General features: G+C 40.2%; 1 protein-coding gene across 1 annotated transcript in view; it reads right to left on the bottom strand.

Annotated features, from left to right (window-relative positions):
* Positions 1-777: 777 nt before the first annotated feature.
* The window catches only part of MYOM1 (myomesin 1), a 127,277-nt gene continuing 102,291 nt past the window's right edge, over positions 778-25,763 (bottom strand). The window contains exons 29-38 of the mRNA XM_056521647.1: positions 22,488-22,555; positions 20,338-20,451; positions 19,751-19,838; positions 16,069-16,107; positions 14,748-14,853; positions 12,972-13,135; positions 10,754-10,790; positions 9,782-9,804; positions 6,156-6,211; positions 778-1,921 (exon numbers count right to left, since the gene is read on the bottom strand). Of these exons, the coding sequence (XP_056377622.1) occupies positions 1,634-1,921; positions 6,156-6,211; positions 9,782-9,804; positions 10,754-10,790; positions 12,972-13,135; positions 14,748-14,853; positions 16,069-16,107; positions 19,751-19,838; positions 20,338-20,451; positions 22,488-22,555 (983 nt within the window). The 3' untranslated portion in view covers positions 778-1,633. The remainder of the gene's footprint in view (positions 1,922-6,155; positions 6,212-9,781; positions 9,805-10,753; positions 10,791-12,971; positions 13,136-14,747; positions 14,854-16,068; positions 16,108-19,750; positions 19,839-20,337; positions 20,452-22,487; positions 22,556-25,763) is intronic.

The following is a 25,763-nucleotide window of genomic DNA, read 5'->3' as shown; positions in this document are numbered from 1 at the left end:
TCTTAACAGTACTCCAGTTCTTTTACCCACCTCATCTCATTATGATATAACCTGTAATCACATTTTATAATGCTGTAAGAAGTCATTACCAATAATGTTTTTTTTAACTTTATGTTTTGAAACTATTTTTCTGTAGTACATAGAAAAGCTAGACATAGACCTGTAGACCTGTTTCCTTAGACAATATACATGCACAGATATCTTACTATGATCAGAATAACTTTTTCCATAACTAAACATGGCCGTCAGCAGAGACATTGTGCATTCATGCATACTATCATTTTTGTGATTTGACTTTTGGGGTAGGGTCAGGTGTTGCATTTTAACAAATGGGAATTTTAAGTACTATGTATGTAGGACCTACTGACCAGATGATCTAGGTTTCTATCCAGCCAACGATTGCTATTTTAAGTTACTTGTATGTATTCAGCCCCTTGATGGTGAAAGTGACCATACTAATATACGGTAGCTTCTTTATATGAGATAATATAGGTATAGGGTCCTGGATAGAGTTAAAGTGAACCTAACATGTTCAAAATACAGTTTGATCTGCAGGTACTATGTACTGAGAATATTCAGTAGAGCAGATTGATTTAAACTTTATAGTAAGATTTAGTATAAACAATTATTTATTTATTTAAACCTTTGCTCATTCTGGGCTTTGGGGTCCAGTGGGTGGTCCTACAAAGTGATTGACAGTTTTCCTGTATGCATACATAGCTGTCTGTTACTAAGTAGGACCGCCCCCTGGACTCCTACGCCCAGGTGGTGCAGAGTTTAAAAATAAATAAATGCTTAGTTCTACTGAATATTACCCCAAAAACATGTATCATCAATCTGCTTAGCTCTATCCAGTCCACAGTTTGTACTGTATTTTCATCATGATGGGTTCCCTTTAGGAGAAAAGCAGAATAGACATCTTTTTACACTGTTTTGTATAAGATATTTTTACCTTAGGTTTGTTATTAATTTTAGGTTGAACTCCCTATGATTATGCTTTAGGAGTTGAAGCCTAAGTAATCATACCAAAGGTATTTAAGTAAACATGGACAATGAATGAAAGACTAATGTTATATGTAGAAACATGGGAACATATGAAACTATACTTCCATTATTATAATGATATATATAGTATCTATCTCTAAGTCATTTGATTCACAGTATACATAAACTTTATCAATCACCTCATCACTGGAGTGTGTTATTTTACAAGTTGAGACAATCATTTTGTTCTGTCCAATTGTAGCATGGACATTAATAGTCAGTAGCTGTATGCGTATAGATAGGAATATTATCTCAGCCTATATAATGGCTACCACAGTGTGTAGGTGACTAATATACTTTAAGTTGCGCCAGTAAATTAAGTTGCAAACTAGAAAAGAGGTAGGTTAAAGGAGTGGAGTCAACTACTAGGCCGTCAATTCTAAAACCATCTCTTAATTCCTCCCAATGGTGCATATTTTTAGGATTTCTACATCCACTCAGGACTCACTATTAATGTGTATTAGGGAATTGCATTGTTGTACCTTGAAAACTTTGGCTGCTGAGAGGTCTTAAGAGGGGTTTAAGAAGCAACGACCCATTCACTCGCTACTAGCACTCAACATCATTCTACCTTCCTAAATTTTCCCCTTTATTTTTTCTTAGCATCAGTCTGAGCCTCCTCCACCACTACTTCTTCACCATCTGGATTAAACACACTTACAGTAAAATCATTAGTTTCAGTGCCATATTTGTTCTTTGCACGAATGCAGTATTTGCCAGAGTCAGATGTAGAGACGGTGGTAATGGTAAAGCTAGCATATTTCCCAGACTCAAACTTAAGGATGCAGTGGTCATCTCCGGTCAGTTCCCTCTCGTTCTTTAGCCAGGTGACCTCTGGAGTTGGATCACCCCAGATGTTACATGTCAGGTTAAGTGACTAAAAGGTTAAAACACAGATATAAGGTCAGTGTAAAACACAACTGGGTTCATGTTTAAAAATCTGTTTACATATACATAATAATCTTAGGCAACTTTTCAGAAACTGGTTGACTTTGGGTCGGATGTCAGTCTTTCCGGTTCTATGTCTCTTTATCTCAGAAAGAACTGACACATATGTCATCCTGTATATGGAGAGGAGTTCAGGGTTTTCCACTCATTGGTTAGGATCGCGGTTCGGCGCCTCAGAGTAGCTGTCCTTTCACACATGCACGGAGGGCAGCAGAAGTATAGCCAAAAAGGTTTATTGATAGAATAAAAGCATAAAATGGACAATGCATTTCGCGAGGAACCCCTCACTTCGTCAGGTCCCAGGGGTTCCTCGCAAAACGTGTTGTCCATTTTATGCTTTTATTCTATCAATAAACCTGCTTGGCTATACTTCTGCTGCCCTCCGTGCATTTGTGAAAGGACAGCTACTCTGAGGCGCCGAACCGTGATCCTAACCAATGAGTGGAAAACCCTGAACTCCTCTACATACACTTGATCGCTTGACCGACATTTCAGATGACTGGGAAAAGGACGCAAGGCTGCCACGAGGATTCTACCTGAGTTAATACACTCATTCAAGCGCTTAAAGAGGTACTCCCATGGAAAACTTTTTTTTAACCCCTTAAGGACTCAGGGTTTTTCAGTTTTTGCACTTTCGTTTTTTCCTCCTTACCTTTTAAAAAATCATAACCCTTTCAATTTTCCACCTAAAAATTCATATTATGGCTTACTTTTTGCGTCACCAATTCTAATTTGCAGTGGCATTAGTCATTTTACCCAAAAATTCATGGCGAAATGGAAAAAAAAATCATTGTGCGACAAAATCGAAGAGAAAGCGCCATTTTGTACATTTTGGGGGCTTCTGTTTCTACGCAGTTCATATTTCGGTAAAAATGACACCTTATCATTATTCTGTAGGTCCATATGGTTAAAATGATACCCTACTTATATAGGTTTGATTTTGTCGTACTTCTGGAAAAAATCATAACTACATGCAGGAAAATTTATATGTTTAAAAATGTCATCTTCTGACCCCTATAACTTTTTTATTTTTCCATGTGCAGGGCGGTATGAGGGCTCATTTTTTTGCGCCGTGATCTGAAGTTTTTATTGGTATGATTTTTGTTTTGATCGGACTTTTTGATCACTTTTTATAAATTTTTTAATGGTATAAAAAGTGACCAAAAATTCACTTTTATGGACTTTGGATTTTATTTGCGCGTACGCCATTGATCGTGCGGTTTAATTAATGATATATTTTTATAGTTCGACATTTACGCACGCGGTGATACCACATATGTTTCTTTTTTTATTTATTTACACTGTTTTATTTTTTTTATGGGAAAAGGGGGGTGATTCAAACTTTTATTAGGGAAGGGGTTAAATGACCTTTATTAACACTTTTTTTAACTTTTTTTTTTTGCAGTGTTATAGGTCCCATAGGGACCTATAACACTGCACACACTGATCTCTCATGCTGATCACTGGCATGCATTAACATGCCTGTGATCAGTGTTATCGGCGCTTGACTGCTCCTGCCTGGATCTCAGGCACGGAGCAGTCATTCATCGATCGGACACCGAGGAGGTAGATAAGGGCCCTCCCGGTGTGCTGTAAGCTGTTCGGAACGCCGCGATTTCCCCGCGCCGGTCCCGAACAGCCCGACTGACTAGCCGGGATAGTTTCACTTTCACTTTAGAAGCTGCGGTCAGCTTTGACCGTCGCTTCTAAAGGGTTAATACCGCACATTGCCGCGATCGGCGATGTGTGGTATTAGCCGCGGGTTGTGATGCGATGCGATGTGATGCGATGTGATGCGACGCGATGTGATGCATATCGCGGGAGACGGCGCAGGACGTAAATATACGTCCTGCGTCGTTAAGGGGTTAAATCAACTGGTGTCAGAAAGTCAAACAGATTTGTGAATCACTTCTATTAAAAAATCTTAACCCCTTAAGGACTCAGGGTTTTTCCGTTTTTGCACTTTCGTTTTTTCCTACTTACCTTTTAAAAATCATAACCCTTTCAATTTTCCACCTAAAAATCCATATTATGGCTTATTTTTTGCGTCGCCAATTCTACTTTGCAGTGACATTAGTCATTTTACCCAAAAATGCACGGCGAAACGGAAAAAAAAATCATTGTGCGACAAAATCGAAAAAAAAACCCCATTTTGTTACTTTTGGGGGCTTCCGTTTCTACGCAGTGCATATTTCGGTAAAAATTACACCTTATCATTATTCTGTAGGTCCATACGGTTAAAATGATATCCTACTTATATAGGTTTGATTTTTTCGCACTTCTGGAAAAAACATGCAGGAAAATTTATACGTTTAAAAATGTCATCTTCTGACCCCTATAACTTTTTTATTTTTCCACGTACAGGGCGGTATGAGGACTCATTTTTTGCGCCGTGATCTGAAGTTTTTATCGGTATGATTTTTGTTTTGATCGGACTTTTTGATCACTTTTTATTCATTTTTTTAATGGTATAAAAAGTGACACTACATATGTTTATTTTTTTTACACTGTTTTATTTTTTTTTATGGGAAAAGGGGGGTGATTCAAACTTTTATTAGGGAAGGGGTTAAATGACCTTTATTAACACTTTTTTTTAACATTTTTTTTGCAGTGTTATAGGTCCCATAGGGACCTATAACACTGCACACACTGATCTCCTATGCTGATCACTGGCATGTATTAACACGCCTGTGATCAGCATTATCGGCGCTTGACTGCTCCTGCCTGGATCTCAGGCACGGAGCAGTCATTCGTCGATCGGACACCGAAGAGGCAGGTAAGGGCCCTCCCGGTGTCCGGTCAGCTGTTCGGGACGCCGCGATTTCACCGCAGCGGTCCCGAACAGCCCGACTGAGCCGCCAGGTCACTTTCAGTTTCACTTTAGAAGCGGCGGTCAGCTTTTACCGCCGCTTCTAAAGGGTTAATACCGCACATCGCCGCGATTGGCGATGTGTGGTATTAGCCGCGGGTCCCGGCTGTTGATGAGCGCCGGGACCGACGCGATATGATGCAGGATCGCGGCGCGATCCCACTTCATATCGCGGGAGCCGGCGCAGGACGTAAATATACGTCCTGCGTCGTTAAGGGGTTAATCATTCCAGTACTTTTTAGGGGCTGTATACTAAAGAGAAATCCAAAAAAGAAATGCATTTCCTCTGATGTCATGACCACAGTGCTCTCTGCTGACCTCTGCTGTCCATTTTAGGAAATGTCCAGAGCAGCATATGTTTGCTATGGGGATTTTCTTCTGCTCTGGACAGTTCCTAAAATGGACAGCAGAGGTCAGCAGAGAGCACTGTGGTCATGACATCTTTAGTATACAGCCCTTAAAAAGTACTGGAAGGATTAAGATTTTTTAATAGTAGTGATTTACAAATCTGTTAAACTTTCTGGCACCAGTTGATTTAAAAAAAAAATAATGTTTTCCAAGGGAGTACCCCTTTAACAGTGTTGTGCCTGCAGCGCAACACCAATGGGTGAGTTTGCAATCTCACCAACCTTTGCTCGATTTGTTTAATTTCAAGCTTTCTATTCCGTTATAATTTTTATTGGAAAATTGCTGCACTTAGAGAGCGCCTTCTCTTTTTTTCTGTTCTTTATTCCATATATGCTCCACATATGTCATCCTGTTAGACACTCTCAAAAAGGGACAACTGATAAAGCTCCTAAGATTTGGTGAGAATTTCCAATAAAAGTTTTAAAATCAGATTTGGATCATGTTCTCGCTGCACTGATAAGTTCTATGCATCCACATGTCTCAGCTATACATATAAAACTATGCCTATATTTTATATTCAATCAGCAGGTTGTCTCTCTATTACAGGGTTATTGCTATTACAAGGCCCTTATTGCATTCTAGTGCCATATCAGGGCAATGATGAATTGTAAGCTGAGAACACTGATCTGTGTTTAATGTTACAGTCATTTAATATTAATATAGAGGCACAGCTTCCAAAGCCCAAGCAAAGGACTCCGGAGTATTAACATGCCTGGGCTGTGTGTCACCTGGCAGGACTCTGTGTCTTACCACTGATTATGTTACTACTGCTGGTGAGGGGCCAAGATACCTGCAGTATTCCTGCCTCCTATAGACAGACCTATCTGCCTTTCCAAAATCAATATGGTTCTTTTTTGCCCTATATGCGAATGTTACGTTCTTTTACCTTTCCTTCTTGTATGGTAACAACATCTGGCAATCCTCCTATCACTCTGGCGCGATCTAAAAGGACAGAAGATAATAAAAAATGAGCAGATTTCTAAAATTCTTACTAGAGATGAGCGAACTTACAGTAAATTCGATTTGTCACGAATGGAGATGAGCGAACTTACAGTAAATGCGATTCGTCACGAACTTCTCAGCTCAGCAGTTGATGACTTTTCCTGCATAAATTAGTTCAGCCTTCAGGTGCTCCGGTGGGCTGGAAAAGGTGGATACATTCCTAGGAAAGAGTCTCCTAGGACTGTATCCACCTTTTCCAGCCCACCGGAGCACCTGAAAGCTGAACTAATTTATGCAGGAAAATTCATCAACTGCCGAGCTGAGAAGTTCGTGATGAATCGAATTTACTGTAAGTTCGCTCATCTCTAATTCTTACCCCTGCATAACATTCATGTAAGTGTAAACCCCACCCATAAATACTGAGAGACTATCCAAACCAGAAAAAGTGCCAACAGAGTGCTTCCATAAATGGTGCCAGTGTTGTTCTTATATAAACAGTGCCAGTGTCCTCAAAAATAATAGTGTCAGCAGTATAACCCCTGACAATCAGTGCCAGCAAACTGCACCCAACGTATAATACCTCCATTAAAGGGGTACTCTGGTGGAAAACTTTTTTTTTTTTTTTTTTATCAACTGGGGCTAGAAAGTTAAACAAATTTGTAAATTACATATAGGTATAGTTGATAGAACAACTAAGGACCAATCCTCAAGGTATATCAGGAATAAGAAATAAGAAATATAATTAGAGTATGATCCAGATAATAATAATAGTGATAATTTATTAATATAGGTCACAGATGTATATTATTCACTAATGATCGCTGTCCCTGCAGGGCCCTTGCAAGGGACATAGAAATCAGTGCATATAACTCAGTGTAAACATATAGAATAAATATTAGATAAAAACAAATATACTCATAAAATAAAATAAAATATAATGGGCGCTTGCATTCATAAGAAAAGTTCAATGTTCCAGTGGCTGGGTATAATGTGCTAGCAACAGTTCAATGTTCTCGTAATACAGTTCCAGTAACTAGATATAATGTGCTAGCAACAAAGTTATATACAAGCGCTCCTTGTATATAATATATAGTAACAATTGTTGGTGGAACAGTGTTGCAACCTGTATCACAATTATAGATTCCTGCTATGAATGAAAGTTCAAACGATTCAATGAGGTAGATACGAGGTCTGGTGCACGGCACCACTCACCACTCCTGAAGCCGTCAATGAGGCTAGATGAACAGGCTGATGCAGAGATGTCAGGTGTCTTTGGTAGCAGCCCAAATCTCCTTCTCCTGTGGTCCTCGGCTGGCACGGGTGGCACCGGCCTCTCAGGTATGCCGTGGATCGTTGGTTAGTCCAGGGAGACAGCAGCAATGGCGATGTAATAGCAGCAAATGGCGGAATGGTAGCAGCGCATAGTGAAGCAGTGGTCCCGATACCGGGGACTTCCAACAGTTGCAAATGAAGATTGGAATATTGCTATATTGAAGATGGATTCACATAGATTTAGGTAGATGCAAGTCTGTAATTAATTGTAGACGCGTTTCAAGGCCTCGGGTCTTTGACTCAGTAGAAATAATCACTTATATTTGTACTGAGGAAAAGGCCCGAGGCCTTGAAACGCATCTAGAATTAATGACAGACTTGCATCTACCTAAATCTATGTGAATCCATCTTCAATATAGCAATATTCCAATCTTCATTTGCAACTGTTGGAAGTCCCCGGTATCGGGACCACTGCTTCACTACGCACGCACAGCGCCTAGTTCACACGAGGCACGCCGCACCTACTCCCACCACTGCTACCATACCGCCATTTGCTGCTATTACATCGCCATTGCTGCTGTCTCCCTGGACTAACCAACGATCCACGGCATACCTGAGAGGCCGGTGCCACCCGTGCCAGCCGAGGACCACAGGAGAAGGAGACTTGTGCTGCTACCAAAAACACCGGGCACCTCTGGAGACCTGACATCTCCGCATCAGCCCGTTCATCTAGCCTCATTGACGGCTTCAGGAGTGGTGAGTGGTGCCGTGCACCAGACCTCGTATCTACCTCATTGAATCGTTTGAACTTTCATTCATAGCAGGAATCTATAATTGTGATACAGGTTGTAACACTGTACCACCAACAATTGTTACTATATATTATATACAAGGAGCGCTATTAATTGAACTTTGGTGCCAGCACATTATATCTAGTTACTGGAACTGTATTACGAGAACATTGAACTGTTGCTAGCACATTATACCCAGCCACTGGAACATTGAACTTTTCTTTATGGATGCAAGCGCCCATTATATTTTATTTTATGAGTATATTTATTTTTATCTAATATTTATTCTATATGTTTACACTGAGTTATATGCACTGATTTCTATGTCCCTTGCAAGGGCCCTGCAGGGACAGCGATCATTAGTGAATAATATACATCTGTGACCTATATTAATAAATTACCACTATTATTATTATCTGGATCATACTCTAATTATATTTCTTATTTCTTATGCCTGATATACCTTGAGGATTGGTCCTTAGTTGTTCTATCAACTATACCTATATATATTTTTCTCCATAGACGCATGGGTGAGGGTAACACCAGTTAACCTCAGGTATAGCTATCTTCCTTATTTCTGAGTGAGCTACACTATTTTTTCAAATTTGTAAATTACTTCTATTAAAAAAATCTTAATCCTTCCAGTACTTATTAGCTGCTGAATACTACAGAGGAAATTCTTTTCTTTTTGGAACACAGAGCTCTCTGCTGACATCATGACCACAGTGCTCTCTGCTGACATCTCTGTCCATTTTAAGAACTGTCCAGAGTAGGAGAAAATCCCCATAGCAAACATATGCTGCTCTGGACAGTTCCTAAAATGGACAGAGATGTCAGCAGAGAGCACTGTGCTCGTGATGTCACCAGAGTGCTCTGTGTTCCAAAGAGAAAATAATTTTCTCTGTAGTATTCAGCAGTTAATAAGTACTGGAAGGATTAAGATTTTTTATTAAAAGTAATTTACAAATCGGTTTAACTTTCTGGCACCAGTTGATTTAAAAAAAAAAAAAAAAAAAAGTTTTCCACCGGAGTACCCCTTTAATGTCCATGCATGGGGACAAAACCAAGCCTTGTAATGGGAAAATGACCCACTAGTTGACTGTGATCGGGTCTGTGCGAGCCATAGGAGTAATTGGTGTCAGTGCCTGTACATGTACATATACGATTGGAGGCGATTTCAGCTTCAAAAATTGTTTCTGTGCCATGAAGGCTCTAATTGGGATATGCACCTAGCCTTAGAGGCCCCTCTAGCTTTTGTGCTGGATTCCCAAATCAGTTACTATTACTTAGTAGCTGGAATCAATCATAAATACACTATTAGGGTACATTCACACGTGTGTATTTTCTGCTGCAGATTTGCTGCGGCAGATTTTGCTACCCGTTGAAGTCAATAGGCAGCAAAATCTGCAGCAAAAATATGCATGTGTGAATGTACTGAGAATATCTCCCCATCAGTTACAAAACATGTACATATGTAAAAGTATGCAGATAATAGAAGGCTACTTACTCTTTTCTGCTATTGCAGCTTGCCTGTGATTAAAGTAAAATAAAGACAGATTAAAATTTATTGGCATATTTTCATAGCTAAACACATAAAGGGAGTTGCCCCATGCCAATCTATCTATTCATTCCAAACTGTACCGGTGGTGAATGTGCATAAAACCACTTTAAGGGCATGTTCACGTGTATAGGATCTGCTGCATATTTTCTGCAGATGATTTTGTTACCCACTGAAGTCAATGGGAAGAAAAATCATCAGCAGAAAATATGCAGCAAATCCTGTATGTTTGAACATACCCTAAAGCATTATGTTAAAGGGGTACTCTGTTGCTCAGTGTTTGGGAAACTGTTCTGAACGCTGGAGCCGACACCGGAAGCTCGTGATGTCATAGCCCCGCCCCCTCATGATGTCACGCCCACCCCCTCACTGCAATTATATGGGAGGGGGCATGACGGCCGTCACGCCCCCTCCCATAGACTTGCATTGAGGGGGCGGGGTGTGATGTCATGAGGGGGCGGGACTATGAAGAACAGTTTGTTCCAAACGCTGAGCAGCAGAGTACCCCTTTAACTGTTCTTAAAACCAAATTCATAGGAAGAAATACAGCTTTCTTCGACAATTTACCCTTTTTTCAGCCCACCAAAGATCAATGTTCACATGTGTTAAACCTGGAAAAGCCCAGTTTAGTGTTGGCTATTAGCATACACAAGATCAATATTTACATTCTCTCAAATTGCGAACTTAACGATAAGAACAATGAACTGCAAATAATGATTACAAAAAGACACATTCCTACAGGTCAACAGGACCTTTATACTTCCCATTCCACCAATGGAAAATGTAAGCCAATAAAGAATTACATAATAAAAGTTTAGTTAATAATGATAAACTCCAAAACAATGCTGCAAAAGAGACTTCTAATTTAAGTATTTCTACTAATATTTCACATGCAAAGTGAAACTTTTATGATATGCTTACTTCAATCTCTGGAATTCAGCAAAGGCCTCATCGTAAGCTGCAAATCAATAAACACAATGTTTAACCTGGATGACCATAACAGTGAATTTAGACCATAACAGTGAATTTAGATTTGATGGATTTTCCATGAGTTTATAGTGAATCTGCTTCAACATTTGCATGTGCTATATTTAGATTTTGCCATGTATCACTTCATGTCATGAAACGTGTCAAATCTTTAACATAGTAAACATAATAATGTGTTTTTTTGTGTTTTGAAAGCCCTATTGAAATGTATTGTACTCCTGTTGTAATGAGGCAGAAAATAATTCTATATATTAGTATGTTAAAAAATTTGTGCTAATAAAAGTAAAATTTCTATTTAGCTATCTAATGCCTATTTATAAAAATGATTCTATGATTTATAAGTCCTAATATTGTAATATATTTTGGAAGAGAAATTATTCTTAAATGCAATTTACTATAGTAACTATTATGGAATAAAGTAGGAAAAGTTATACATGACTTTTTGGCGATCTGCATTATGCTATCAGGCATAAATTGTAGTGGAAACCTATGCCAGTTCTGAGCTGGTCATACTGGGGGAGGTTTACAGGGTTATGAAATGGTGGTCTTAGTTTCTCCCCTTCTCATCTTATACAGTCTAATCTGTCTATGTAATCTATCATAATAAGGGAGAATAACATACTGTATGTATTTATATACTACTAGCTGAGTACCCGGCGTTGCCCGGTTTTTCCTTCCTGATCCTTGTTGGGGAGGAAAATAAACAAAGGAGGAAGCTTTTGACTTCATATCCAGTCCTCATATATTGTTGTCATATCCTGACCTCCAATCCCGACCTCCTATCTCGACCTCCTGTCCCGACCTTCTGTCCCGTCCTCCTATCCTGTCCTCCTATCTCGACCTCCTGTCCCGACCTTCTGTCCCGTCCTCCTGTCCTCCTATCCCGTCCTCCTATCCCGTCCTCCTATCCCGTCCTCCTATCCCGTCCTCCTATCCCGTCCTCCTATCCCGTCCTCCTATCCCGACCTCCTATCCCGACCTCCTATTCAGTCCTCCAATCTCGAGCTCCTATCTCGACCTCCTTTCCCATCCTCCTTTCCCCTCCTCTTATCTCGACCTCCTATCTCGACCTCCTGTCCCGACCTTCTGTCCCGTCCTCCTGTCCTCCTATCCCGTCCACCTATCCCGTCCTCCTATCCCGTCCTCATATCTCGACCTCCTATCCCGACCTCCTATCCCGACCTCCTATTCAGTCCTCCAATCTCGAGCTCCTATCTCGACCTCCTTTCCCATCCTCCTTTCCCCTCCTCTTATCTCGACCTCCTATCCCGTCCTCCTATCCCGACCTCCTATCCCGTCCTCATATCTCGACCTCCTATCTCGACCTTCTATCCCATCCTCCTATCCTGTCCTCATATCTCGACCTCCAATCCTGTCCTTCTATCTCGACTTCCTATCCTGACCTCCTATACCGACCTCCTATCCAGACCTCCTATCCAGACTTCCTACCCGACCTCCTATCCCAACCTCATATCCCATCCTCCTATCCCAACCTCCTATCCCGACCTCCCATCCCGCCCTGTAATATGTGTACCAGGTATTGAAATATCTCCAGCCGTACAGAAGTTATAAACATACATTTCCCATTGATTTGCATGGAACATTAAACAAAAACCCCGACCCTCACAAATGGGGATAGTTAAGGGTTAAATTAACTATCCTATATTTTAAGTGGACATATAAGTAACATGTGACCAAGTATTATCGAAATATCTCAAGCCGTTTGGAAGTTATGCAGTAACATATATTTCCCATTGACTTGTATGGGACTTTAAACATAAGCCCCGCCCCTGGCAAATGGGGGTGAGTAAGGATTAAATAACCTATCCTATGTTTGTTATTGACATATAAGTAACATGTGTGCCAAGTTTCATGTTAATATCTTTAGCCACGTTTTTGTGGAACATACATACATACATACATACATACATACACACGTTGAGTTTTATATATATAGATAGAAAAGTAGAAAATACACACTGAAACTTTATTTAAAACACCATGGGGCACATGTACTGTTACAAAATCACCAAAATATTAGTGAATTTTTTTACCAAAACATCTGGCCTCATCGCTTATGCCACATTAATTATGGGTTTTGGATGTTTTTTTTGTTTTTTTTTTACATGAAAAGTATATACAGGCTTCTTACCTTGTCCAGAGAGATCCAAATCCTTTGTGTGAGTATTTTTCCCATCAAACATTTCCAACACATATTTGCCCTTGTCATTTGGTGTGGGCTCATTGATCTGTAGCCATAACATCTCTCCAGTGACTCCACTCTTCACTCTATCTGTGTACTTTATCTTACTCTCACTGTAATGAAAATGAAGTAAAGGGAATATAAATTCAGATCACTACACATGGGGGTAACTCTAGCCTTACTGCTACCATAGCTGGAAAGTAATAGTAGCATCCTTCCCAAATGTAGAGATTGGGTATATGTCAAGCACATCTATTTTCAGATGTAGGCTTCATCCTTGAAAAATCTCATTACAACTTCTAAACGACTAAAGGTAAACATGAAATACAATATCAATTGGCATAGTGCCCGCTCTATAATACCAGCCCTAATGTATTACCTGTAGAATTAGTCTTAAGATAATCATGTAATGGAGTAGAACAGAGTCAGTGCAGGCACTGCACGCTATCTTTTACTATCAGTCTAAATGTGGGAGTTTAATCGACGGTGGAGGTACCAGCTATCGGTGCTCATTTGTGAGAAACAGCAGCATGTGAATATGATTCAATGTAGAAGAGAACAAAGGCACTCACCCAGTGCTGTGGGTGACCATCCGTTAAAGTTCCTTTGGGAAGGAAACAGCTGTCACCAGCAATCTTACACACTGGCGTTCTGCTCTCACTGTGGCAAGCCACTGCTATCCTGCTTTCATATGAATCATACGAAATAAAGAAGAAGCTTTCTCACAGCACTGGGTGAGTGCCTTTGTCCTCTTCAACATTGAGTCTTATGATGATTCCCACATGCTAGGCTTAGGCTATCTTCACATGGGAGAATGTCCCCTGGAAAATTCTCTATGTTGACATTCCCCTCACAGCAGAGCGCCAGCATAACATGCTATGACCACTAGGAAATCGCCATCTTATAGACTGAAATGTATTTCTGTGGAGAGTCTCGAGAAAGAATAGATGTTTCTGGCACAGAAATTCTGCTATGAAACAGTGCAGTAGAATCCTATTGAAATCAATGAGACCCTGCTGCTGCGGAATCCCTGTGCAAAATTTCAAAGTGGAATTCTGCACGGAAATTCCATTGTGAACATACCCTTATAGTGTCAGTTTCATAGTAAAGCATAACACTCTCACCAGTTTAATACTACCTTGTTGTTCCCCAGTCAGATTATCCGCTCACATTTGGCAGATTTGCACATACCCAGAAAGTTACATATACAGTAAGCAGCCTACTTCCTGCAATTCCGTATAGATTCCTAACGTAAAAGTGCAGTGCTAAGTTCAGGGACAAATGATTTTTTTAAAATGCTAACGCTAACCATACAGTGTTTCTGTTGGAAACAACCCAGTAAGTGTGCCATTATTCATCCTTGTCAAGCTGTGGCCACCTTAACGGGGTACTGCACTGGCCAGCGTTCGGAGGTAAATGTTCTGAATGCTGTTTTAACACTGCAGGGGTCGGCCACGCCTCGTGACATCATGATCACGCCCCCTCAATGCAAGTCTATGGGAGGGGGCGTGACGGCCGTCACGCCCCCTCCCATAGACTTGCATTGAGGGGACATGACTGGAACGTCACAAGGGGCGTGGCTGACCCCCGCAGCACAAAAACAGTGTTCAGAACATTTACTTCCGAATGCTGGCCAGTCGAGAACCCCTTTAAATGTAACTAGAACTAGTCATATTAGTCTTCCACAAACTAAGTAATGCATGTTGGACAAAGGCGCTGACTTACTTGTGTCCCCAGCTCACTTTCAGGTCTTCCACATAATAGTTTACAAATGAATACAATCTTATGCCTTCTTCATTGCTCTGGATCTTGACTTGTGTTGCAGACTCAGCTAGAACCAGAGTAATTTGAATATTATCATATGCAGTTATTAAATATTATTATCTTAACCGACCATTTTACAAGTGGGTGTTAGCTTAGATTTCAGACTCCCTACTGTAGGACTGTAGCAGCTTTTTCCAGAATACAAAACCTATGTTCTCAGAAAGAAATGAAGAAACAAGCTATATAAACCATTATATAATGTGTAATTTATCATGGTAAGAGACAAGTCACATACTGAGATGACAATGCTGACACTCTTCTTACCAATTACATCTGTAGGGCCAACCAGTACAGGGGGTATTGCTGTAAAAGACCTATACAAAGGAGCAGTGGCATACATAGAAGAAACGGGGCTCCTAAGAAAATATCAAAATGGGCCTTTTATGTATGGTGCATGATTTTACCACCCAGGACAGAAATTCCATGGAGAGAAAAATTCTGCAGTTTCTGACCAATAGAAAAAGGAATGGCACCAACCAGGATGGAGCCCCCTCTATCCAAGGGCCCCATAGCAGCTTAATGGTCTGCCACTTTGGTACGTACACACATGCAAAGGGGTCCAAATGGACTGCTTGCCATTGGTCAATGCATGTTCCATCAGGTCACATTAGTGTAAAGTCACAGGCTTCTAATGCTGTTTTGTTCCACCTCCCCCACTAATGTATATGCTCTATGAAATAGTGTACATAAAAGAGATTTATAGACATATCAGGGAGAAAAGGTGCCCCTTACCGTTTGTCCTTTCAGTGGCCATATATTTCTGATTCTTTCTTATGCAGAACCTAGATTAGTCTTTGGAACAAAGGAAGGTGGAATCCAGCTCTTGTGCAAATAAACCGTATTTATTCCAACATGACAACACAGGAAGAAGGAAAGTTACGCGTTTCATGCACAAAAAAAGCGCTCTTTGCGATTGAAACGCGTAACTTTCTTTGTTCCTGTGTTGTCGTGTTGGAATAAATACGATTTATTTGCACAAGAGCTGGATTCCACCTTCCTTTGTACCATTGCCTGCCGGTGTTGTCTAGCACCTGAAACCGTGCTCCATCTGTCCAGGGCGGGTGAGCTGGATTTCTTTTTCTATATATTAGTCTTTGTATTATATGAACTTTAATTATACACATGTGACATACAAACTGAGGCAGAGGACACCTTATATTATGTCACTTTGGTGGCGGTACATTGTGCACTATTCATGCCAATTAGCCGATAATATACTCACCAATCACTTTGCAGACTGCGGTCATGAGATCATCAAATGCTATGAAAATGAAAAAGTAAACAGGTAAATAGATTTTAATATTTATAAACATTCATGACATCACGAGAGGATAAAACACTTGTAATGTGATAAGCGATGGGATAAAGCAACACTGAGGGTGCATGAAGAGCAAAAAGGGGGCAAAATCTTATACTGCACTTATCAACATAGTTATCTTTAGTCTTATGTTATTCAGAGGAGAGACATGCATGCTTTCTCCCAAAAACAGTGCCATTCTGTTCACAAGTTGTATGTGATATTCCCACTTAGCACCATTAAATGGAGCTGATCTGTAATACCAGACGTACAGTAACACGTGGACAGGAACCGGTCACTAGATTTGACCTTATATAACTGGTGGCTACATGTTATACAGGGTAAAATAACGTTTTTCATCATATCCTGATGTCCTCCTGAGTGTCTGTAATAGTGCTGAAAAGTGTCCTGTGCCATTATGCTAATGAGTAGTCATTTGGGTGTGCGGGATTGCACAGTAGTCATGGCATCCTGGGCTGTAACCACCCCTGCTCAGGTGTGATTGACAGCCCGGACACATCTGACCTCACCGCTCTTCTCCCTAAAGTCTGGTGCCAGCCCAGAAGCCGCTTCATGCACAGAGTTTAGTAAAGAGCAGGGATGTCAGCAATGCCAGAGTAGGCGTGATTACAGCTCTGGGTGCCATGACTATTTTGGGATACTGTACGCCCTGATGGCTACTTAAGGTATATTGGCATACGCTGTGGGACACTACTAAAACTAATTTATTTATATTTTTTGTGGTCATAAAATCATAGGTCTTCCCTGATCTATAGATTTTATATGACAGCACTCTCACTAATAGGCAGGAGGCCATCCGGACATGGTGTGAAACCATCACTCCCGGACGAAGCGGGGCAAAACACGTTGGAGTGTGAGGTGGGGGAACACTGGAGTTTGCCTGAGTCACGGACCACTGGGTCTGTATTGTATTTGTTCTATATGGATTCCTATATGGCAAGTGTGCAATATTAGTGGCTGAGAATCAGTGACATATAATTAACAGTACACCTTTTTTTTGCTGCTATATGTACGTTTGCACCTTATTTCTTTTTGCATTTGGTGTATACTGGGACCAGATTTATATTAGGCCATATTAAAGGGCAAGATTTAAGCTATGAACTTATTCCCAGCATGCACCATATGAATACTTTATTTGGATCCTGATGCATTAACTTGTGACTCTGTGTTCCCCCACTGCTGCTGTGTTTTTTTTTTTATATGTCTATGTGTATATGTTTTTTAAGGGTGGGCCAACTATGTTATTGATTTGGGTTTCTAATAAAGATTATATATTGTTCTACATACTTGCATTTTGTGTTCTATTATTTAGGGGCTGAGATACTTTTGTAGGTTGCTTTTTCTCGCCTTTTTTGTGCTTTCTACTCATATGATTGGTGGTCTTATTTATGTAGGTTGCTGAAACCTTATTTTGCCTAATATAACATGTTGCCACCAGATATATAGGGTAAAATCTGGATATGGTGACAGGTTCCCTTTAAGATATTGTTTTTGAAAAAACAAAAACAAAAAAACATTGCTTCTAGTCCTTTACAACCCTTTAAGGCTAAGTCTCCACTTTTTTTTTTTTTTTTTTTTTGCAAAACGCAAAGAAAAACGCCAATTCTGCCGCATGGCGTTTTTTTGGTCAACAAAATGCTGCGGCCAGATGTTAGCTGTAAGTCAATGAGAAATCGCAAATTTTGAATTCCACTGTGCGTTTTTTCACTTTGGTTTTTTTTTTAATCCTTTTGGCGTTTTTTCACTTTTTCTGTGTTTTTGTCCGCTCTTTGGCGTTTTGAAAAAAATGCTGTAGTTCCCTCAAACCGGCGTTTTTTGTCAAAATCGTGGCTTTTTGCTCCAATAGAAGTCTATGGGAGTAAGAAAACGCCAAGAAAAACGCTATGTGGATTTTAACTTTGGCGTTTTTGCAGGTGGTTTTTAATCTTGTTTTGGACTTTAGCGATGCAAAAAAGTGATGTAGATAGCTGTTTTTAATAAAATTTCGTAGGGTACCATTAAAAATGTTTTTTCAAAAATATACAGTAGTGAAGGAAAAAATTGTATGTAACGAAATGTATATTCTTGAAAAAAAAACTATTACTTTTTAAACAGGGATAAATTTATGCGTGCGGGGAAATAAAAATGTAGCCGACAATTAAAATGTTTTTCACTTTTTTGCTTTATTTTTAAAAATTTTTTTAGTTAGTACTACTACTCCCAGCATGGAACACACTGTTCCATGATGGGAGTAGTACTACCTGTACTAATAGACAGATCGCCCGCTGCGATCTTTCTGTATAATATATAGATGCGGCGACCGCTCTTCTATGGTCCCCTGCCCTGACGTATATTTACATTTATTAATATTTTCCATAGAGCTGTGATTGGTCAGATGGTTCCAGCCAATCACAGCTCTCTGTGTGAAATAGGAATATGTGTATATATACGGCCGTGCAGGGGACCATAGGAGAGCGGCCGCCGCATCTATACATTATACAGGAGCATCACAGCGGGTGTCAGGAGTGATACCCGCTGTGATCTTTCCATAACTGCAGGTAATACTCCTCCCAACATGGAGTACACTCTGCCTCATGCTGGGAGCTGTAGTACCTGCATTAATAGACAGATCGAAGCGGGTGTCAGAAGTTACACTCGCTGCGATATGTCTATTAATGCTGATACTACAGCTCCCAGCATGGAGCAGAGTGTGCTCCATGTTGGGAGTAGTAGTGCCTGCGTAAGGACACATCGCAGTGGATGTCACTACTGACACCCTCTGTGATCGTCCTGTCTATAGCAGAGATGGAGCGGCTGTATACATCGCTCACATCCCTGCTCTGCACTATACTCCAGGCCGGCCACTCATTCATTCATCTTTTCCTCAGAGCTGTGATTGGCTGAAACCATCCGGCCAATCACAGCTCTGGGTGGGAAATATGAATTTCTGTTGACATCAGTGACCGGAGTATAGTGCAGAGAGGCGAGCGATGTATAGACACGCTCGCTTCTCTGCTATATTATGGGCGATATATGTCTATAGTACAGGTACTATCACTCCCAGCATGGAACAGTCTGTTCCATGCTGGGAGTAGTAGTACTACATAAAAAATGTTATAAATATATTTAAAAAAAAAGGGAAACACAAACTTTATTAAAAAATATTAAAAATTGAGTTATAAAATATATACATTGCGTTTAATAAAAAAATTTCCATCACTGCTGCATCCTTTTTTTTTGGTACCCAAGAAATTTTGGGTACCAAAAAAAAAAAAACTCCAAGGTGCAATTTCCACACAAATGAAAAAAACGCCGGAAATAACGCCATAAAAAACGCAAGAAAAAAATGCATGATGACGTCACTTGCACTGGCGATTTTTCAGGCGTTTTTTTAATCCCTAAAAAGCAGTGCAAAAAACCAAGTGGAGACTTAGCCTAACACTGCTTCAACAACAGATAGAAGGACTTTGCAACCAGTAAAATCTCCAGCCCCACAGGCAATTTAATCCTTAAGGAAACAATAGCAGAATAATAAACTTCCATGGTACACAGGTAAGTGTTCAAAGCAGCCAGTCAAGTGTTTAGGAACTAGCTTAACAGGTTTTACCTGAATCCACCAGCTTCAGGACACTCTTATCCTTTCCTCTGTCATCTTTCAGGATTAACTCATATATGCCCGCGTCTTTCCTAGTAATCTACAAGTAAATATTAGATGGTAACATTTAACACAGACAAAAAATACTGTAGCATAATGGGGGAAATGTATCAAAACCAGTGTAGAGGAAGAGTGGTGCAGTTGCCCATAGCAACCAATCAGACTGATTCTTCAATTCTTCAGAGTCCTTTTTTAAAAGTAAAAGAAGCGATCCGATTGCTATGGGCAACCGCGCCACTTCTCCTATACGCAGGTTTCTATACATTTCCCCCATGCAGACTATTACTGAAATTGTGTCTCCTTATTCAGGGTTATACACAGAAGTCACAGGGCCACAAAACAAAACACAAAATGGGCCCCATGATCTCCACAGATTGTACTACCCTGTATGAAAGTGGATTTCCACCATTGTATTTTAGGTTCAAAATCCTGGGAAGGTTAATTTTAAATATATATCTGTAACGATGGTTATTTGAAAGGTGCTATACTAATGTATGATAGTCAGCGGCAAAGGCTTATGTTACTGATAAGTAACTTACCTCAGTAATGAGCAATGTGCATACACCATCCTTAAAGTCATGCTTCTCATCAACCATTATCTCCATTCCATCCTTATACCATGTGATGCTTGTATCATTCTTCATATTAGCAACCTATTAAGATACGAGACACACAGTAAGACAGTGAGTATTGGACCTACTTTATTGATAGATAGATAGATACTGTAGATTAGTGTTTCTCAACCAGGGTGCCTCCAGATGTTGCAAAACTACAACTCCCTGCATGCCCGGATAGCAAAAGACTGTCCGGCATGCTGGGAGTTGTAGTTTTGCAATACCTGGAGGCACCCTGGTTGGGAAACACTGCTGTAGATAGATATTAGATAGATAGGTAGGTAGATAGATAGAGAGATAGATAGATATGAGATAGATAGATATGAGCTAGATAGATAGATAGATAGATAGATAGATATGAGATAGATAGATAGATAGATAGATATGAGATATATACAGTCATGGCTGTAAATGTTGACACCCCTGAAATTTTTTAAGAAAATTAAGTATTTCTAACAGATAAGGATTGCAGTAACACATATTTTGCTATACACATGTTTATTCCTTTTGTGTGTATTGGAACTAAACCAAAAAAGGGAGGAAAAAAAGCAAATTGGACATAATGTTACACTAAACTCCAAAAATGGGCTGGACATAATTATTGGCACCCATAACTTAATATTTGGTTGCACACATTTTGGATAAAATAACTGAAATCAGTCGCTTCCTATAACCATCAATAAGCTTCTTACACCTCTCAGCCGGAATGTTGGACCATTCTTCCTTTGAAACTGCTCCAGGTCTCTCTTATTGCAATTTTAAGATCTCTTCATACGTGTTCAATGGGATTTAGATCTGGACTCATTGTTGTCAACTGCAGAACTCTCCAGCGCTTTGTTGTCATCCATTTCTGGGTGCTTTTTGACGTATGTTTGGGGTCATTGTCCTGCTGGAAGACCCAAGATCTCAGACACAGAACCAGCTTTCTGACACTGGGCTGTACAGTGTGACCCAAAATCTATTGGTAATCCTCAAATTTCATGATTCCTTGCACACATTCAAGGCACCCATTACCAGAGGCAGCAAAACAACCCCAAAACATAATTGAACCTCCACCATATTTCACTGTAGGTACTGTATTCTTTTCTTTGTAGGCCTCATTCCATTTTCGGTAAACAGTAGAATGAGGTGCTTTACCAAAAAGCTCCATCTTTGTGTCATCTTTCCACAAGATGTTTTCCCAGAAGGATTTAGGCTTACTCAAGTTCATTTTGGCAAAATGTAGTCTTGTTTTTATGTCTCTGTGTCACCAGTGGGGTCCTCCAGGGTCTCCTGCCATAGCATTTCATTTAAATGTTGACAGATAGTTCGCGCTGACACTGATGCTCCCTGAGCCTGCAGGACAGCTTGAATATCTTTGGAACTTGTTTGGGGCTGCTTATCCACCATCCGGACTATCCTGCGTTGACACTTTTCATCAATTTTTCTCTTCCGTCCATGCCCAGGGAGATTAGCTACAGTGCAGGGTTGCAAACTTCTTGATAATGTTGCGCAATGTGGACAAAGGCAAATCTAGATCTCTGGAGATGGACTTGTAACCTTGAGATTGTTGATATTTTTCCACAATTTTGGTTCTTAACTCCTCAGACAGTTCCCTTCTCCTCTTTCTGTTGTCCATGCTTAGTGTGGCACACACATACACACAATGCAAAGACTAAGTGAACTTCTCTCCTTTTTTAAAATCTGCTTTCAGGTGTGATTTTTATATTGCCCATACCTGTTGCTTTCCCCAGGTGAGTTTAAAGGAGCATCACATGTTTGAAGCAATCTTCAAAGCAATTTTGAAAGGGTGCCAATAATTTTGTCCAGCCCATTTTTGGAGTTTGGTGTGACATTATGTCCAATTTGCTTTTTTTCCTCCCTTTTTTGGTTTAATTCCAATACACACAAAGGGAATAAACATGTGTATAGCAAAACATGTGTTACTGCAATCCTTTTCTGTGAGAAATACTTCATTTTCTAGAAAGATTTCAGGGGTGTCAACATTTACGGCCATGACTGTAGATAGATAGGAGATAGATAGAGAGATAGATAGAGAGAGATATACGACACACAGAAAGAGTATATTTCCCTACCTTACTCTTTAGCAGAACATTGCATTCCGGAGTAACTTCCCATGCAAGATATTCCACAAAATGTGGACCTTTAATAAAGTAAAAAAATTATTTTATTAGATCTTATCAGAAAAAAAACAGGAACGGAGCACAATATGTATGGTGGTAAATAGAAGCTGGAGTATTGTTAGACTGTGAGGGAACAGGTGGGTAACATGGTATCAGAGAACAGATAATCTGAAAAAGGGGACGAAGACATCTGGACATAAAATGCCGAACATTACTTGTGCCTGTATATCATATACTTATATACTTCATTTGCATACTATATGTATCATGCAGCCCCGGCATGTTAAAGGGGTACTCCGGTGAAAACCTTTTTTCTTTTAAATCAACTGGTGGCAGAAAGTTAAACATATTTGTAAATTACTTCTATTAAAAAATCTTAATCCTTCCAGTACTTATTAGCTGCTGAATGCTACAGAAGAAATTCCTTTCTTTTTGGAACACTGATGACATCACGAGCACAGTGCTCTCTGCTGACATCTCTGTCCATTTTAGCAAATATATGCTAAGGGTAGCATGGTGGCTAAGTGGTTAGCGCTGCTGCCTTGCAGAGCTGGGGACTTGGGTTCAAATTCCACTAAGGTCAACAATAAATAAAGCATTATTATTATTATAATAACGTCAGCAGAGAGAACTGTGCTCGTGATGTAATCAGAGAGCATTCCAAAAAGAAAAGAATTTCCTCTGTAGTATTCAGCAGCTAATAAGTACAGGAAGGATTGCGATTTTTTAATAGAAGTAATTTACAAATATGTTTAACTTTCTGCCACCAGTTAATTTAAAAGAAAAAAGGTTTTCACCGGAGTACCCCTTTAAGCTCCTGCCTTTTCAGGTGGGCACATTCTATTGTAAAATGTGCCCAACCTTCATAGGCTATATAAGGTCACCTGCATCAGTACCAGGACAGTACAGTCATAACTATTAATATTCCTTCCTGTACATTTCATTTCGCATTCATGTCTGCCCTCTGCTGGAAGCTACAGTATAAGCAGGAGCAGTAGAACTGCAATAGATCTGGGAGTGTGATAATACCACAGGAACATTAGTACCACTAGACTATAATGCAGAGTCTCCCAACCAGGGTGCCTCCAGCAGTTGCTAAACTACAACTCCCAGCATGCCCGGACAGCCTTTGGCTGTCCGGGCATGCTGGGAGTTGTAGTTTTGCAACTGCTGGAGGCACCCTGGTTGGGAAACATTGCTATAACGTAATAGCTATTTAGAGTAGATAGGAAGCAAATAAATTACGTTTTTTTTTATTATTATTTACACAATTATAGTGCATTATAGATACTGAAATACAGCTGATTTATTTGTAGATTTCAGATACATATTAGATTAATCTAATATAATTTATATTAACACCAATTATTAGGGGGCAGTGTAGAGCAGGGTCTTCTCTTACTGTGAGGAGTCCCCATTGGTCAGACGCCCCCTAGTTGTCGGTGACATAAGGCTTTTTATAGTGTACAGGGTTCTATTGCACCAATCTATGGTTTAACAACATAATTGACTCCTTTTGGTTTGGTTCAAAGGACAAACTATAAAATGAAACTAGTTTTTTTTTTTATGTTGGCATTTCTGTTTAGAGTTGTTTCCTAAAGATATCCCTTGTGTACCTGCCCTCATAGAAACCTTCTTCATGAGTCAGTCTTTGCATGCATTACATATATGACCTTATGGCCTGTATGTAATGCTGCATTATTCCTGCAGTGGTTAAAAGCCAGACATGCCTTCCTCCACTGATAACAGAACACTTGATCATGGTATTAGGAGTCCTCATGCCAGCTTTATTGAGATAGTTGCTTCAAAGTAGGTGGTCTAGACTACACAGTCAGGATATAGGAGGTGGTCTAGACTACTGTAATAGCGGATGGTGAAGATTATACAGCCAGGATATAGGAGGTGGTCTAGTCTACTGTAATAGCGGATGGTGAAGATTATACAGCCAGGATATAGGAGGTGGTCTAGTCTACTGTTATAGCGGATGGTTCAGATTATACAGCCAGGATATAGGCGGTGGTCTAGATTACTGTTATAGCGGATGGTCCAGATTATACAGCCAGACTATAGGAGGTGGTCTAGATTACTGTTATAGCGGATGGTCCAGATTATACAGCCAGGATATAGGAGGTGGTCTAGACTACTGTTATAGCGGATGGTCCAGAAAATACAGCCAGACTATAGGAGGTGGTCTAGACTACTGTTATAGCGGATGGTCAAGATTATACAGCCAGACTATAGGAGGTGGTCTAGACTACTGTTATAGCGGATGGTCCAGATTATACAGCCAGGATATAGGCGGTGGTCTAGACTACTGTTATAGCGGATGGTCCAGATTATACAGCCAGACTATAGGAGGTGGTCTAGACTACTGTTATAGCGGATGGTCCAGATTATACAGCCAGACTATAGGAGGTGGTCTAGATTACTGTTATAGCGGATGGTCAAGATTATACAGCCAGACTATAGGAGGTGGTCTAGACTACTGTTATAGCGGATGGTCCAGATTATACAGCCAGACTATAGGAGGTGGTCTAGACTACTGTTATAGCGGATGGTCCAGATTATACAGCCAGACTATAGGAGGTGGTCTAGACTACTGTTATAGCGGATGGTCCAGATTATACAGCCAGACTATAGGAGGTGGTCTAGACTACTGTTATAGCGGATGGTCCAGATTATACTGCCAGGATATAGGAGGTGGTCTAGATTACTGTTATAGCGGATGGTCAAGATTATACAGCCAGGCTATAGGAGGTGGTCTAGACTACTGTTATAGCGGATGGTCCAGATAATACAGCCAGACTATAGGAGGTGGTCTAGACTACTGTTATAGCGGATGGTCCAGATTATACAGCCAGACTATAGGAGGTGGTCTAGACTACTGTTATAGCGGATGGTCCAGATTATACAGCCAGGATATAGGCGGTGGTCTAGACTACTGTTATAGTGGATGGTGCAGATTATACAGCCAGGATATAGGAGGTGGTCTAGACTACTGTTATAGCGCATGGTCCAGATTATACAGCCAGGCTATAGGAGGTGGTCTTGATTACGGTTATAGCGGATGGTCAAGATTATACAGCCAGGCTATAGGAGGTGGTCTAGACTACTGTTATAGCGGATGGTCCAGATTATACAGCCAGACTATAGGAGGTGGTCTAGACTACTGTTATAGCGGATGGTCCAGATTATACAGCCAGGATATAGGCGGTGGTCTAGACTACT

This window comes from Hyla sarda, chromosome 5 (genome assembly GCF_029499605.1).
Source record: "Hyla sarda isolate aHylSar1 chromosome 5, aHylSar1.hap1, whole genome shotgun sequence".
Lineage (NCBI taxonomy): Eukaryota > Metazoa > Chordata > Amphibia > Anura > Hylidae > Hyla > Hyla sarda.
The sequence above is the reverse complement of the archived record's forward strand: the minus strand, read 5'-3'. Positions and strand labels throughout refer to the sequence as shown.